Source organism: Mya arenaria, chromosome 15 (genome assembly GCF_026914265.1).
Source record: "Mya arenaria isolate MELC-2E11 chromosome 15, ASM2691426v1".
Taxonomy (NCBI): domain Eukaryota; kingdom Metazoa; phylum Mollusca; class Bivalvia; order Myida; family Myidae; genus Mya; species Mya arenaria.
The window spans coordinates 45061230-45079032 of record NC_069136.1 but is presented as its reverse complement, the minus strand read 5'-3'; the positions used below and the strand labels follow the sequence as shown (position 1 = coordinate 45079032).

The window sequence follows — 17803 nt, the reverse complement described above, 5'->3', positions numbered from 1 at the left end:
TTATCTTTAAAGTTATGATACCTAACTAAGATGTCGATCGAAGAATATGTTTTCGCCACATACTGGACGCATACATTTTTCAAAATTTTAAGAAAACGTCCACTTACCAGGCAAAAGTTGGTTCCTGAATCAGTACTTTTCATTCTAAATCCGCCATTTTGTTTGCCATGAAACAATTTTCTCATTTAATGTTTGCATGAAACGAAATTACGTCCTCCCCCTTGTTTTTTCTTTGCTCGCCCGCAGCGCTTCCCCATGGCAAGGGGTCAGGCCGCATCATTCTGAAAAAAAACAACATTTTGTTTGATTAAATCATTGACCCTCTTTATTGTGCCGATAAACATGGTTTTGCTTCAGTTGTTCGACATCAAGGTTTATCACTATGTATCTACTTTAACATATGTCTATAAATATGCATTTAATCAAGTTGCACTTCTAACCTACCGACGACACATAAACTCCATTTTTGTCAAAAAATACCAGACAAACTTATGAAGAACATGCAACGTGTTGTTGGAATCATGAAGTTTTCTGATCAATAAACTGAGTGACATACTTAGCAGTGACATGTAGTTGTCATATATGTATATGTCTTTTAATTGCTGTAAAACATAACCGATGCTCATTGCAAAACAGGTTCAAAGTGGGCTCATTGCAAGATGGAGAGAGGTCGGCAATTGTTCCTAAAAACTGCTTTTCGTCATAACCAAATAGGTTTTGCTTTTCGTCATAACAAAATACAAACATTTGATATTTCTATATACTGTATGCCTTATTTGTAGGTATGTATATATCCTGAGGATAGAATATGCATTCCGAGACTTCCGTTTTAAGGCCAACATGGTGAATATATATTAACAACTTTTTGGACCAGAAAAGTAATTTGCTTCTCGTCATAACAAACAATACTCTGTCCATTTTCAGCATTTGCCCACGATTTTTGAAAAAAACTATAAATTACTCAACATGCCGCTTAGTAACCGAGTGTAGTGTACATTTTTCCGCTTAGCCTCCGCTAGGTTTTATAAAAATTGATATTAAAATAACACACTTACAGCGATAATCCTTTTTGAGTCGAGCGGTGTTTTACTTCACGTTATAACTAAATGTGACGTCACAAACCACGTGGTATATCCACACTGTTTAAGTGCTAATACTAGTTGTTGCAATAGAGGAAATGTGACGAGCTTCCTCTAGTCCCTACTGCTTCACTGGCCTCACGTCAACGTTAATCGTGTCGTACACGATCCATGAGCGGTGACCGTCCTTCCGGGCTTCTTTTGTCTTAGGGACGAATCTGCTCGGCTTGTCAAGCACTTCAGGGTGAAACTGTTTGAACATTTGGCAGCCCGGGAAAATCTCAGAGACTGCCATTATATTAGTCAGTGCGTATGTGCATGTGTCAGCTAAATAATAATGACTGAATGAAAATCTGAGGATTGTTTTCGTTACTAAGTGAAAATTGGACGGTCTTGTAATCAGCTTAATGTACTTTTGGTTGTCATAGCTCTTCTTCATGATTAAGTGCAAATCTGTCTGGCGATCCAATTGGCGGGTTCATGAGCATGGACACTTAACAGTGTTTTAGTTTGAAAAAGGAAAATGTTTGTAAGTAAAAACGTAGTTGGCCTCGGCCTTTTGTATTCAACTATGATAGATATATATATATATATATATATATATATATATATAGAGAGAGAGAGAGAGAGAGAGAGAGAGAGAGAGAGAGAGAGATACAAATTTAATGAAAGAAATGCGCCACACGTTAGGAAAAGTCCCTATTTGTTAAACTAATCAGTCGAAACAGTTGGAAGAATAAATTTCCTTCGTGATTTTCTCGAAGGTCGTTTTATTTTCTAAGGTGCAGCTCTCAGGGAATAGATATCTTGGAGGGTTGCGGCATAATAAATACATGTTATAGCTATTTGTGACGAATCAATATTGTTACAATTCTAAGTTCTATATAGAGACAGATTGGATCTTCTTTTCCAACTGACACACCAACTACAACAAAAGCACTCATATGAAAGTGTAGATATAATCTGGTCGGAGTCCGGTGCCGACATTTCTATGCAACTGCTCATGATAGATAGAATCCGTCACTTCGCCGAACCGACATGCGAATACTTGATTTTCACTATTATCGCATAGTATATATAGTAAAGAAAGAAATTAAAACATCCGACTTGTAAACGTTCTGTGAAGATAAACGTAAGTATCAAGATGTGAAAAGCTGGTAGAATATAAATATCAAGGTTTAAATTGCATGGTATTTGTTTTTAGTATCATGATTGCTGCTTTATTTCCATTAGTTCAGGTGTATACAAAACATATGTTTGCTTTGAATTTTTCTAGTTTCTTATGGATTGTTAATTACGTAGTTCATAAGGTAACAGAACACAAACATTCTTAAATTTGCTGTTTATCAAACATATTTTTAACTACAAGATTGATAGTTGCGGACCATTGCCTGTCAATAGTTTCAGAATAGTGGATTGCCAATAGTCTTTTAACAATTTTCGGTCAATAGTCGTCGAACAATTGCCCGAAATAGGCATCAATCTACTACCGGTCAATAGTCGTCGAACAGTTGCCTGTCAGTTGTAAATATAAGTCAACAATACGTCAACGAATGTTGCAACCAATTGGTTGCCGGAATCTGAATCAGGAAATACCTGACATCTAAACGTTGCTATAAATTTATACAGGTTGTGTTTGTGTTAATTAAAAATGTTGATAACTCAATGAGATGGTGAATTAGGTATTATCTTGGTCAATATAAGTAATTGAAGCGGTCTTGGATAGAAAGACAGTGATTCGCCCTCGTATATAAATATCCAAGATATCATGGAGACGTTTGTTCAATGTTAGCCAAACAGACGAACTACTGTTTGCCCGATGCCATTATATTTCTACGTTGACCCTTCTTTACCAGGTTGTTCATCGGATAATTGTTGACCAATCGTGTTATACAGACTTTTGTTCAACACAACATAAGAATGTCGGCGTTTAAGCATTGGCCTGGCGCTTTGTTTAACGTCAGAATATCGGCGTTTTAGCATTGGCCTGGCGCTTTGTTCAACGTCAGAATATCGGCGTTTTAGCATTTGCCTGGCGCTTTGTTCAACGTCAGAATATCGGCGTTTAAGCATTGGCCTGGTGCTTTGTTCAACGTCAGAATATCGGCGTTTTAGCATTGGCATGTCGCTTTGTTCAACATCAGAATATCGGCGTTTTAGCATTGGCCTGTCGCTTTGTTCAACGTCAGAAAATCGGCGTTTTAGCGTTGGCTAAACGAGATGGACCGACTTTGGTTCAGCAAAAGAATGTCGGCGTTTAAGAATTTGACAAATGCGATTGGCCGATTTTGATTCTACGTCAGAATGACGGCTTTTTTATCATATTTTTCTTAAGCAGCTAAGTTGTGTTGCTGTCGACATTAGAGAAAAAACATGGAAACGATCATTTTTATTACAGTTTAATTTGCAGAAAAGTCGAACAGAATAAATTGACCAAAGTTGTAGTTTAAGAACATTTTAAGATTTTTACATGTGGTTTCTCTTTTATAAACATCTAATCAACAATATAAACATTTAAGACCAAGAGCATTGGTCCCACGTGTAACTATAACCTTAAGTCTATATCTGTAATTTCAAAATGAAGTATTTAAACCTTACACTTATGATATAGTCATCAATGATATAAATGAACCAATATCCTCTCTCCTAGATAACACAGCTTTTTTGTTTAATCATCGCCGCATAAGTTGTACCTTTAATACGAATATTCCATCAACGATTCTTGTAAAAAGTGGATTGAATTTTGACCTCAGAGTTAATGTACATTATAAAGCTGGTATGTGTTTGGTTAGAAATATGATATTTATCAAACTTCAAATGTTTGGGTTAAACTGACAAAATACGATGTGTTTATTGTCATACTATGATATAAGCATTACATATGGTACATACTATCAAGTAATTGTAAACATATTTACATTTGATGATTTGATTTTGAGATTGTATAAGGCTTACATTTCATTCATAGTTAATAGATACACTAAAACACAAAAATGAACTATACTGAAATCCATTATGAATGCACAGACCTGTTCAATGTCAATTGACCTGTTCATTACAACTTTGTCATCATTGGCCCAATGCTGTACTAACATCCCAATGTTAATTAGTTCCATGTGACCAAGAGTTCGGTTTTGCCACTGTGGACCAAAATTGCCCCCATGTTATTCTACAATTGCAAGGTTAATAAGTGTTTTGTGTTATTCCAAACGTTGGTCCAATATTGTCTTAACATCGCAAGGTCAACTAGTTGCATGTGTCCAAACATTTGGTTACTCGACGGTGGGACCAACGTTGGCCAAATGTCATTCGTGCATTCTTAATATACACTCAACCGTCTAACAAACGTTTGGCCAAAATTTAATCGGCCTTAAAATCTCGGGGCAAGGTGGTGAAATCGGCTCAGTCGGCCCAGTTGAGGTGACTTATATCGGCCAGATGTTTCACGAATATGCTGATATCATCTCCAATGCCTTTAACTCTAAACTATATTAGATTTGATTCACTACATGAAATGTTATAAGATGAACTGAAAATGTCATTATGTGACCGACCCTGTTGAGTTGCTTTAGCCAGAGAGTAAACCGTACCGAAATTAGTAATTTATCACCAGTTTTGTCCTCTAAGTAGGATATGGATATTAAAATGTCAACAACATCAATACACAACAAAAGTACACCTCTGTTATGTCAAAAACACAGTGCACATCACAACTCTATGTTAAGCAACAGCGTCTGTGTATTTACCGAATTTAATTCGGTATAGCACTACACAACTTAACTACACTTTGTCCCTAAGTGATATATCCGTGTCTTTTACAGGTTGGACCTGAGTCATCGAAGTTGCATCCCGCGCCGCTGTTTGAGCTTCCCTTTTCCTCATTGCAAACAACAGCAGAATGAGTTCGATCACTTCCAGCACAGACAAAACCGAAAATCCAGCCCAAAGTCCTAGTTGTCCTCCGATATCACTGACGAAATTCACTATCTAAAGAAATGAAAAGCACACGTGTGATCAAACACGAGAAATTGGTTAACATCGTTATATCGTAATACAGTTTCCAGTAAAGAAAATAATGAAAGCGCATTGTCTGATATGTACAAAAGTAAATAGTCGAATCTAAGGGAGACAACATCTGTTCGGGATGTGTAGCTTAACACTTTACCATTGCACTCCCTTTTTCCTTCGTTACAAGATGACTGATGTATTGTTTTACTTTTTACAAACATTATTGTTTTACATAATATTTCATACCTAAGTGGTAGTATTGATTTAGGTTTTCTCTTTTGTTTAGCAATTAGACTGACTGACTACATTTTATTGAGTTAGTTGATGCTCATGGTATGTGCCTATATTGTATTGGACGCGACACAGTAGTAGATCCTTGGTATTCTTTAAGTATATTTCAATTTCCTAACATAGATGGCAATTTGGTTACAGTTGATAACGGACATGGCCAATAGACAGTCAGCATGAGAGAACGAGTGGTGTAACATGTGTTCAGTTCCATAAATGTGGTAACCTTTATGTTCATCTGATGTTTTGTTTTTAGGATGTTTTGTGCTATTGATTTGATCAATTTTTCATAAATTTGTTTTTTGAATTTTTTAACAATTTCATTTAAAGGGGCACACTAAAAGTTGATGCTAAAAGTTGATGCTTTTTTAAATTTTAACTCATTATCATGTTAAAAACATACTACTCTAATAATAAATATCCATATAATTTAGGTACAGATAAAAAAAAAAATCAGTGTTATATTGGCGCTGTTTTTAACTGCGAATCATATGGCCACGTAGCAAATAGTTAAGAAAAACACAAAGATAAATGTTATATTTTAATCTGTACTTCAATCATATATGTTTTCATTATTATTAGTATTACTATAGTCAAATGCGTTTAACATGAAAATGATTTAAATAAAATGCTGTTAACTGTGTTCAGGGCTGGTCACTCTTGTTTCAATAGTTTTAATACTATCATGCGTAGTAAAACACATTCAATAACAATTTCACATACTTGAACTATACACTATGTGTTTCATCATCTTATCTTATGACGCTAGATTCGGGTAGTTTATCATAGCACCCAATACATATGTATGTTTCCTTACTAATTCACTCATATAGCAGGCCATAAGTATATATAAATAATCATCAGTCGGAAACGAACCTTAAGCAGACAAAATCTGTACCCGTATGGAACTACCTTTTCAACTACCCAAAAAGTGTTTCATCGATTTGTTTTGATTTGTTTCTATATTTTGTTTATCTGAGGTGGGAGAAAAAGGCATCTTCGATGGCCGCTTGTGTAATCCACACAGAGGGTTTTCCGGTAAACCTCGTTTCCGCAACAACAAAAAAAAATACGCTCGGTTTTGAATGAACCTACTCTCTGCCATAGAAGATACTTTTATTATTACATACTAACATAGTCAAGTTGTGTGTCATGCTTGCGTAAAAACCGAATACAACGAAACCAAAAGGAACAAGCACAGTAGTCAAATATATAAACTAGTGCTCTATTAAAATACAAATGATGCACATTTGGACAATTGTATCAAGATCAAAGTCTTTTTGATATGGTATATTATATAACGTCAAATGCATATATTCCAGCGATTCTTCGAGCAATGCGAACAATTCGGCGTGTATTGGCCATGAAGGACGTCGTCTCTGGTTGGTGAAACAATTATGAATATGCATTTAATTGCATACCCCTAATTCATTTAAGTTGTGCATGTTTTTTATCATTGATATCGTCATACTATCGTTATCGTTCTACTTACCCCATACGAGTACTCTTCCTTGACGTTTTCGTACGAGAGGGATTCCAAAAACACTCTTACCAGAAGCAAGTTGTCTCTGTGAAAACGCATAATACTGTATTACTCCAATTCTGACAAGTGTAAATGAAACAAAGCATTACACGAATACTGATACGTAAATGGGAAGTAAGTTTTTGTACTTATGCCTGCAAGTCAAAATGTGAATTTAAGTATTACGCATATACTGACACGTTTAAATAAAACAAAGTAGTTTACTAATACTGCGGGCACGAGGCATGGCAAATAACGTATTTCACTATTCACCTGTAAACGAAAAAATGTAAAACATCAATCAATACTTGCAAGTGGAATTGTATAATCAAGTATGACACTAATTTGTCGGATGTAAATGGAAAACAAATGTTATTATTAATAATGCAAAGCGTAACCAAGAACAAGTATAACCTTAACACTGGCAAGATATAGAAAACAGCCACTGCACTGACATGCATAGTTAAAAGTAGTTTAACAAATTATGGCATTGTTACCATTTATAAGACAACAAATACATCACTCTGTATGATTTTAATCTACTTCTAGCTTCAATATATAAGATAAAAAAAATGGAACCTTTTTGTACATTTTTTTGATGTGCCTAAAGTCGTGTTTAAATATACGTTGTAGCCTACACTTGTTTACATTCTTTATTAATAAGAATACAAATCAGATTTTCAGCTAACGAAATTGCAGATATGCAATCATTCAGTTCTAATATTAAGATTCCAAACCTTCTCGGAGGTTATTAGGTCCATCTACTGCCTTTCATCCTATACACACTCTCTGTGTCAGATTATGCGTTTACCTTTTCAGTCAATGAAGTTGTATTTTAAGTCAGTTAGATGACCTGAAGTAATGGCAAAGAAAGGCTCATTCGCTACGCTCACTGCGCACACTAGTAATATCTTAATGATAAAGAAGGGGTCGTTCGTGAAGCTATATCCGCCCATTCTTTATCACTCAGATATTACTTCATGTTATCTGACTATTACTTAACATCAACCTGTGATGTGAAAGTGAAAGAGGACATTTACTAACCTTATTTTATTTCTATTCAATGAATTCAAATCATATTTTGGTAACTTGGATTTCATTATTCGACGAAGAATAGGAGTAAAATGTTCATTCGGCCATTTCAACAACGCTAATTTCTTGTCAATAGAGTGCTCCCTGCAATAGAAAACAAACACACTGCATGGAAAACATTAAGAACGTCAAAACGTTACATTTACAATAACATTGTAAAAAACATTAACCGGCTTTGGTGTTTGCATTTGTGTGTGGGACAATTTAATTTTTCAGTTCATTAAATTGATATGGATTGATTTTGACGAATGCATAAAATAGTTTCAATGAGTATATTTCAGTCAGTCTATTTTTCAACCAATGCTTACTTTTTAAACTACGGTCTTTAGAAAAACGTAGCATATACTTGGTGTCATGATGGCCGTCATAAATAACATAAGAAAGTGTATATGGTTTAATTTAATTGCTTTATACAAATGGGAAATATTATTTGAACGATTTTGATAGAGGACCAGTTAACACTGTTTCACACCAAATATCTAAGCTGTCGGCCTTTTTTGTTTCAGTTTTCCATTATATCTCTATGTAAAAAGGTGACCCCCTGAGCGGGGCCAATATTGACCCTCGGGTTAAATTCTGAACAATCTTGGTAGAGGATCACTAGATAACGTTTGACACCAAATATCTAAGCTCTATGCCTTTTGGTTCCTGACAAAAGCATCAAAGTCACTATATATTTTTCACTATGTATCTTAATGAAGAACATGTGACAGCCGGGGCGGGCCAATCTTGACACCAGGGGCATAATTTTAACAACCCTGGTGGAGGGCTAGCATATGATTATACAAACCAAATATCAACGGTCAGGGCCCAGCTGTGTCGGACAAGAATATTTCTTTAAAGGTGAACTGAACTGTAATTTCTAGTTCTTAATTTTATTCGTTGTTTCTACTAAACGCGCTCAAGTTTAATATACAAAGCGTAAATTTTGCTTCTACGGTCTACCGTTACCACGGAATCCGGCCTCTGTTCTGCCCATTCTATGGTTGCTAGATGAATTAATGCCCTTGAAATGAGTGGACACTGTGTTGTCTCCCTTTGTTTTAAGTGCGCATGCCCAGCGAGTACCACAATGCATTGCACCATTTGACACAATCTTAATCTTATATACCTCTATGGGTGGTTTGTCCATTCAGATGCCATTGCAAACAGAGTCTGTAAACAATTCATTTCTATGAACAATTTTGAGAAGGCACCACGCAAGGAAGATCCCTATGTTATAAGTTTTATCTCAATAGTTAAAAAAAGAAATGTTGTTTGTTTGTTAATCTCTTTGTCAGGACATGACCAATTTGGACCACATGAGCATTTTTAACAGTATTGGTTGAGGACCTGTCGACAATGCAATACACTAAATATCTAAGGTCTAGAACTCATTTTTAAGATCTTTTTAACCTTTACCTTTCGGTTGCCATTGAGTACTGTATAAAATTAATTTCTTTGAACAGTTTTAAAAAGGCATCATCTAAAGATCATCCCAATGTAGTTTCATCTAAATTGACCAGCAGTTAAGGAGGAGATGTTTTTTTTAAAATATTATTGACGGACGAACACCAGACGATGGAATGAAGGGAAAGCTAACCCTGAGCATTACGTACTCACAAAATTATGGTCAGTCTAGGTCACGCTTAAAGGAGCTTATTCTAAATTCTTTGTGACAGTAAATTAAACTTTACACAACAGTTTTCAAAACAAAGTCAATATGGAATGACAACTTGATATAAAATTCAGACACGGTATTTAAGCACTGGCATGCCAAAATAGAATTTTATTAGCTGTATTCAATGTACCATGTGTTCTGGGTTTTTGATATAGTAGGCGTTATATTCTTGAAAAAAATGAAAACAATGAAAAAGTACAATGCTGGCATTAAATAGTGAATAATGCTAGCATCATCACTAAAGAAGACTAATTCTTACTCGCAGCTCGGCAGGCAATCGTCAAAAACATCTGGCTTTTTCAGAATGAATTGCGAAAGCGTGTGGCGAACACACTTTTGATGTTCTTCTGTGTAGCAAGGTATGTTCCCGGTGTCAGGATCAACCGTATTCTCAGGACTGAGGGAAGCATTCAGGTACCCAGACTTATAAAAATGTTGCACACAGCCACAGGTTTCTAGGATATGCTGCTCTTGAGAATCTCGTATACATTCCTGAAAACAAATGGCTTAAATATTGTTTTGTTTATTAAGGCCTTTTAAATGAAATGTGCTGAAGCGAAAACATCTTCTAATTGATCGTTAAATAGCATTTACAAATTTATTTCTGTTTCAGTCTTCAAAGAAGTAGAAAGCAACCCAAAGTTCCAGTCATTGAAATTGCAGATATGCACTCATTAAGCTCTAGACTCAATCATTAAGAATTTCACTTTTCGGGGGTATTTAAAGGTCCGCCTACTGCCATTCATTCGACACACACTCCCTGCGTCAGATCTTGCGCTGAAAATGTATCAGCCAGTGAGGTTGTATTCTACGCTCACTCCACCCATTCGTAATCATTAAGAATTTACTTCATGTCATCTAAGTATCACTAAAACAGGTCAATGTATAGCAGGTGTGTCACCTAAAAGGGAGGAAATTTGAACAGGTTCGATAATAAAATGAGTAAAAAACTGGGTTCCTCAACGTTGTAAGGAGAAGCAAGTGATTAATTGGTTGGTAACAGTTCCAAATGGGGCCTGATTTGCGAGTAAATTAAAGCAAACTTAACCTATATCACAGTATGTTTTTATCAGCATACATTTGCTAATTTGTAACCTTTACAGCTCTCGAGAGCCCCTTTTATGTGTCAAAACATAAAAGAGGTAGGTTACAGTCTCGGTTATCATTTTCACTCAGATTTAGCGGAAATGAAGGAATAGTTAAAAAATACGCAGCTGCAGTCAGCATGCAAGAGTTATTTAGTACCCGTATTATCGTAATTACACATGAGTTTGTAATACGAACAGATAAATTCAATCTAGTAGATTTTGGTAGAAATGACTGTTGTGTGCAATGGTATCAAGAATAACGGTCAATAACTACTGTGGCCTATTTGTGTTCGTTCCAACTAGGGAGTAACTGTACAGACAAAACAGAACAAAACATACTTCAATATGAAACAAATAAGCAAAGAATTCAGGGCGCCCAAAAGCTCAGAAATAACAGTTATTAAGGATAATTATGTACAATTGTACCTCGTATGAAATGGTTGCAGTATCGTCGCATCGCTTACGGTCAACGTCCATTCCGGGAACCCGAAGGGTTGATTTCTTCAACATCAAAAATGTATAAGCTTTAGTATTTACATTAACATTTAGTATAAATATTTTAGCACTTAGAGAGTTTAAATTGACAGATGTACTTTAACAGTTTGATTTTCGATATGTAGCTTGGCGGGCCTTCTTGACAAATATTGACGATTCACCATTTCTTTTATAAGGCCCGAAGAAAACTTGTAGAGAGTAACCGCTGAATATACTTTGCCAAAGAAATGTTTTAAGTGTAATTGTCGTTTAATAGTTGCTTGTTTTACAGAATAAGATGTATTTTCATGAAGAAAAACCCCTTATCTAAGTACAAAGCTATAAAGTACGGCATGATAGAACAGACCACTTCGGACCTCGCAGTGGTTTGCTCTATTTTCTTGACTAATGAATTGTTGTAGATTATGAATAATTTCTAACAATTTATTCACACATTTTCAGAAAAGTTTCTGATTGTTCCTAGAATGTAGATGCGCTGATTGGAAGTAGAGTGTTCGGTGAGCTATGCAATCATTCAATACAGTAACTTGGTATTACATGTCTCGCCAAATGAGTCATGCCCGAAGGTAAGCGTGAATTAGCTCAATCCAAATGCTTCCGCAATTGTTTGAGCATCGTAGTCTAGTGGTCTTATTATATACGACATCTCACTGACGACTCAGGATTCGCAGGTTCAGTTTCCCACCTCAACACACAAAGGTAGATATACACAACCCACACAGAAAATAATAACTGGGATTTAAAATACTAGAGTGCGAACCATTAGTTTGTAGTATATTTACCTTTCTCAATGCAACACTTGCTTCAAATCCTGTTGGCACAAATACCCCTTTGTTAACATCGATATAGTCATTGAATCGGTCGGACGGAATAATTAAAACGCCACTTGATGAAGTCACGAACGGGACGGTTTCTGCTTGGTCGACGTTAAGCAGAAGCTCAAGCCCTAGAACAGGTTCCAAGATTATGCTAAAATAGTTAATACTTTTCAGTTTCTAAAAGGGTACATTTGAAGCAGATTAAATTGACAGCATGTTAGCAATATGTTGTATGTCATGAACCTTTCTATTGAGTTTCATAAATCTTCATCAACACTTTTTTTAATATATATCAAAAAGGAAGTAGACAGGACGTGATTGGACGTTAAAATCCTACTTAACCTGCTTATTCTAAATGTATATGGAAATATACTGTCATTGTACATACCGTACTGCTGTCCTGCCGATGCTACATATCCGCATCCTGACTCGCTATCGGGGTCCTGGCATAGTTGGTAACTTGGATCAAACACGTAACAAATGCCATAATCGTACGAGCGTATGGCATGAAGAAAGGAGTACCTGGACGAAATTGCAATATATATATATATATATATATATATATATATATATATATATATATATATATATATATATATATATATATATATATATATATATATATACAATAACTATTTTAACAAAAATGGTCAAAAAGCTGTTTCAAATGGTTTCGATACATTCGGTCAATTTGTATTGTTTTCTATCCCAATATAAATAAATACATAATGTTTTGGATACATACGGCTTAATCAAATCAGAACAGAATTAGATTATTATAATAAGTTATTTTTAAAAACTGCCAAGTTATTTCGACAAGAACACATCGCTGGTTGTTTCTGACTTCCTCGGGTGCCTAAACTTACACAAAAGGCAAATGCACTAGGACAAGTGCGAGACAGAGAACACAGATAGACAATGTTAAAAAATATCAAACACTAAATAAGAGACGCATTGCTACAAACAACACACACCACACATGAGACACAAGATACCAAGGCAACGAACACCGAACACAAGACACTAGGTTACAATACAACATACATCAAAAGAGAGAAACATGGTTACAAGACAACCAAAACAAAACAAGAGATGAAAGGTTACAAGACAACAAGCACCAAACATGAGACACAAGGTTTCACGACAAAAAAACAAACAAACAAGAGACACACACAAGGTAACACGAAAACAAACATTAAACAAGAGACACAACAAAGACAACAAACACCAAGCATGTAAAACAAGGATACAAAGCAATAAACACCAAACAAGAGACACAAGGTTTCGTGACAACAAACAAGAAACACAAACTTACACGACAAGCACAAACCAAGAGATAAAATGTTACATAACAACAAACACCAAAAAGGTGGCACAAGGTTACAACAAATACCAAACGTGGCACAAGGTTACAACAAATACCAAACAAGAGACACAACATAACAAACACCAAACAGCAGTAGCAGTAGCAGTAGCAGAGACACACTGTTACGTTACAAGACAATAAAAAAGAGACACAATGTTACAAAGCAACAAATATCAAACAAGAGACACAAGGTTACAAGGCAACAAACACCAAGCAAGGGACACAAGGTAATTCGACAAAATATATATAACAAGACAGACAAGGTTATACGACAAAAAGCACCAAACAAGGGACACAATGTATCAATACAAAATACATATAACAAGAGAGACAAGGTTATACGACAACAAGCACCAAACAAGGGACACAAGGTAATTCGACAAAATACACATAACAAGACAGACAAGGTTATATGACAACAAGCACCAAACAAGGGACACTAGGTATCAATACAAAATACACATAACAAGACAGACAAGGTTATATGACAACAAGCACCAAACAAGGGACACAAGGTATCAATACAAAATACACATAACAAGACAGACAAGGTTATATGACAACAAGCACCAAACAAGGGACACAAGGTATCAATACAAAATACACATAACAAGACAGACAAGGTTATATGACAACAAGCACCAAACAAGGGACACAAGGTATCAATACAAAATACACATAACAAGACAGACAAGGTTATATGACTACAAGCACCAAACAAGGGACACAAGGTAATTCGACAAAATACACATAACAAGACAGACAAGGTTATATGACAACAAGCACCAAACAAGGGACACAAGGTAATTCGACAAAATACACATAACAACACAGACAAGGTTATATGACAAAAAGCACCAAACAAGGGACACTAGGTATCAATACAAAATATACATAACAAGACAGACAAGGTTATACGACAACAAGCACCAAACAAGGGACACAAGGTATCAATACAAAATACACATAACAAAACAGACAAGGTTATATGACAACAAGCACCAAACAAGAGACACAAGGTATCAATACAAAATACACATAACAAGACAGACAAGGTTATACGACAACAAGCACCAAACAAGGGACACTAGGTATCAATACAAAATACACATAACAAGACAGACAAGGTTATACGACAACAAGCACCAAACAAGGGACAAGTTATCAAGACAAAATACACATAACAAGACAGACAAGGTTATACGACAACAAGCACCAAACAAGGGACAAGGTTATACGACAACAAGCACCAAACAAGGGACAAGTTATCAAGACAAAATACACATAACAAGACAGACAAGGTTATATGACAACAAGCACCAAACAAGGGACACAAGGTATCAATACAAAATACACATAACAAGACAGACAAGGTTATATGACTACAAGCACCAAACAAGGGACACAAGGTAATTCGACAAAATACACATAACAAGACAGACAAGGTTATATGACTACAAGCACCAAACAAGGGACACAAGGTAATTCGACAAAATACACATAACAAGACAGACAAGGTTATATGACAACAAGCACCAAACAAGGGACACAAGGTATCAATACAAAATACACATTACAAGACAGACAAGGTTATATGACAAAAAGCACCAAACAAGGGACACAAGGTATCAATACAAAATACACATAACAAGACAGACAAGGTTATACGACAACAAGCACCAAACAAGGGACACAAGGTTTCAATACAAAATACCCATAACAAGACAGACACGGTTATATGACAACAAGCACCAAACAAGGGACACTAGGTATCAATACAAAATACACATAACAAGACAGACAAGGTTATATGACAACAAGCACCAAACAAGGGACACAAGGTATCAATACAAAATACACATAACAAGACAGACAAGGTTATATGACTACAAGCACCAAACAAGGGACACAAGGTATCAATACACAATACACATAACAAGACAGGCAAGGTTATATGACAACAAGCACCAAACAAGGGACACAAGGTATCAATACAAAATACACATAACAAGACAGGCAAGGTTATATGACAACAAGCACCAAACAAGGGACACAAGGTATCAATACAAAATACACATAACAAGACAGACAAGGTTATATGACTACAAGCACCAAACAAGGGACACAAGGTATCAATACAAAATACACATAACAAGACAGGCAAGGTTATATGACAACAAGCACCAAACAAGGGACACAAGGTAATTCGACAAAATACACATAACAAAACAGACAAGGTTATATGACAACAAGCACCAAACAAGGGACACAAGGTATCAATACAAAATACACATAACAAGACAGACAAGGTTATACGACAACAAGCATCAAACAAGGGACACAAGGTATCAAGACAAAATACACATAACAAGACAGACAAGGTTATACGACAACAAGCACCAAACAAGGGACAAGTTATCAAGACAAAATACACATAACAAGACAGACAAGGTTATACGACAACAAGCACCAAACAAGGGACAAGTTATCAAGACAAAATACACATAACAAGACAGGCAAGGTTATATGACAACAAGCACCAAACAAGGGACACAAGGTAATTCGACAAAATACACATAACAAAACAGACAAGGTTATATGACAACAAGCACCAAACAAGGGACACAAGGTATCAATACAAAATACACATAACAAGACAGACAAGGTTATACGACAACAAGCACCAAACAAGGGACACTAGGTATCAATACAAAATACACATAACAAGACAGACAAGAGTATATGACAAAAGATACCAAACAAGAGACACAAGGTTTAATACACGACAACAAACATCACACAAGAGACACATGGTTACAAGACAACATAAGGATCAGGACTTAATAAACACCAAACAGGAAACACAATTAAAAAACTTTAACCAACATATTAACATAATGTCCATTCAAAAAAATCCAGCATAAGATTTGAAGCTATTTAATTAATGCAATGAAACAATATATCCACAAACATTGCCCTATAAAACGCGTCCCAGATTCTGTTTTCTTGATACACAATGAGAATAAGTGCAGGACATTTTTTATTAAATGATGCATCGTACAAATTTATCATGTAAGAATGTAAATAGTTTATACGGGTAAAATAAAGGTTTGTCGTTATGATGACTGCGAAAAGAATATTCCTCGTGGTTTTATTCAAGGGCATAGGAGCTCCCCGAAAAAAACCTTTTACAATACAAAAAATACTAATACACATCTTTCATAACATGTTCATACATTATTGCTTACTCAGTACATTTGGAACCGGCGAAGTTGCAAATCAACATAAACTCTTTCATTGGTTGGGAATAATTGAACAGCGTTTCATAGTCAAGAAGAGCCATTCTGGTCTTGAACATCTCCGCGGAGTCGAATAAAATATCATTATCTGGAAAAAAATGTTTTTTACGATTCAAAACTTCTTTAAGAACAATGCACATTATTACAGTAGTTTAATTACAAATAACAATTCCAGATATATAATAATTAAGAATTCGACAAATATAATTTGAATACAAACAATTTTACTACCTTACCATCTAATTTTTATTTTATTCTGTGAAACCCTTTAAAGAGAATCGATTATATGTTGTCTGTTTACAACCACCCTAGGTAATTATTATGTGAAAGGGCGATGCTTACCAAATGAGCTGCTTATGTCAGTTTTGTCAAACTCTGTGTAATTGTAATCATATAAATTCTGAAGAATACAAAATAACACTATTATTTACAAATATGTATCAATAAACAAACGACAGTGTGACAGAGTTCGGAGCCTAGCCCTCAGCATTTTATTAGTGATAACATACTCCTATCTTGTGAGTAAAGAGCATATCAGAAGGCGTGTTTGTTACCGTTTGGTCACACGATAAATTGAGGATTAGGGTATAACAATATTAGATAATAACCACAATAAATAATTGCAAATAAAGGTGTAGTTTATGCAAAATGCATTGCTAATGTTTTCCGACTGTGGATTATTTGAACATTTTTTTAGAACACGTCTTTCGTTTGGAAAGAAAAGCTTTTATAGCACAGGAAGATGTGAAGAGGGCCAATTCAAATTAACCTATTGACTTACTCCCGTACCGGAGAACCGAACTTTATATGGTTAGAAGTGTTGGTAGGGGAGTATGGAGGCTATTCGTTGCCAAAAGTCCAGACGTGTATGTGTGTATTTTAGGTTTGTATCATTGATGATTTACCAATTTACATTTTACAACCGCCAACTCATCGGTTGTATGTTTACATTTTACACTGCACATTTTCATTTTTCATTGTACCGATTGGAGTTTTATTCTCGTTGCATCTATTCATCAGACGATTCAGTCGTGTTTATAAAGTTGTGTATGTTAAACACACGTCATTCTGTGGAAGTCACATGCCGG

General features: G+C 35.4%; 1 protein-coding gene across 1 annotated transcript in view; it reads right to left on the bottom strand.

Moving 5' to 3' along the window:
• Nucleotides 1-3499: 3499 nt before the first annotated feature.
• LOC128220418 (acid-sensing ion channel 5-like) overlaps nucleotides 3500-17803 on the bottom strand; it is a 20832-nt gene continuing 6528 nt past the window's right edge. The window contains exons 4-12 of the mRNA XM_052928800.1: nucleotides 17058-17115; nucleotides 16665-16803; nucleotides 12439-12572; nucleotides 12015-12178; nucleotides 11164-11238; nucleotides 9909-10141; nucleotides 7942-8073; nucleotides 6868-6943; nucleotides 3500-5066 (exon numbers count right to left, since the gene is read on the bottom strand). Coding sequence (XP_052784760.1) covers nucleotides 4860-5066; nucleotides 6868-6943; nucleotides 7942-8073; nucleotides 9909-10141; nucleotides 11164-11238; nucleotides 12015-12178; nucleotides 12439-12572; nucleotides 16665-16803; nucleotides 17058-17115 — 1218 coding nt within the window. The 3' untranslated portion in view covers nucleotides 3500-4859. The remainder of the gene's footprint in view (nucleotides 5067-6867; nucleotides 6944-7941; nucleotides 8074-9908; nucleotides 10142-11163; nucleotides 11239-12014; nucleotides 12179-12438; nucleotides 12573-16664; nucleotides 16804-17057; nucleotides 17116-17803) is intronic.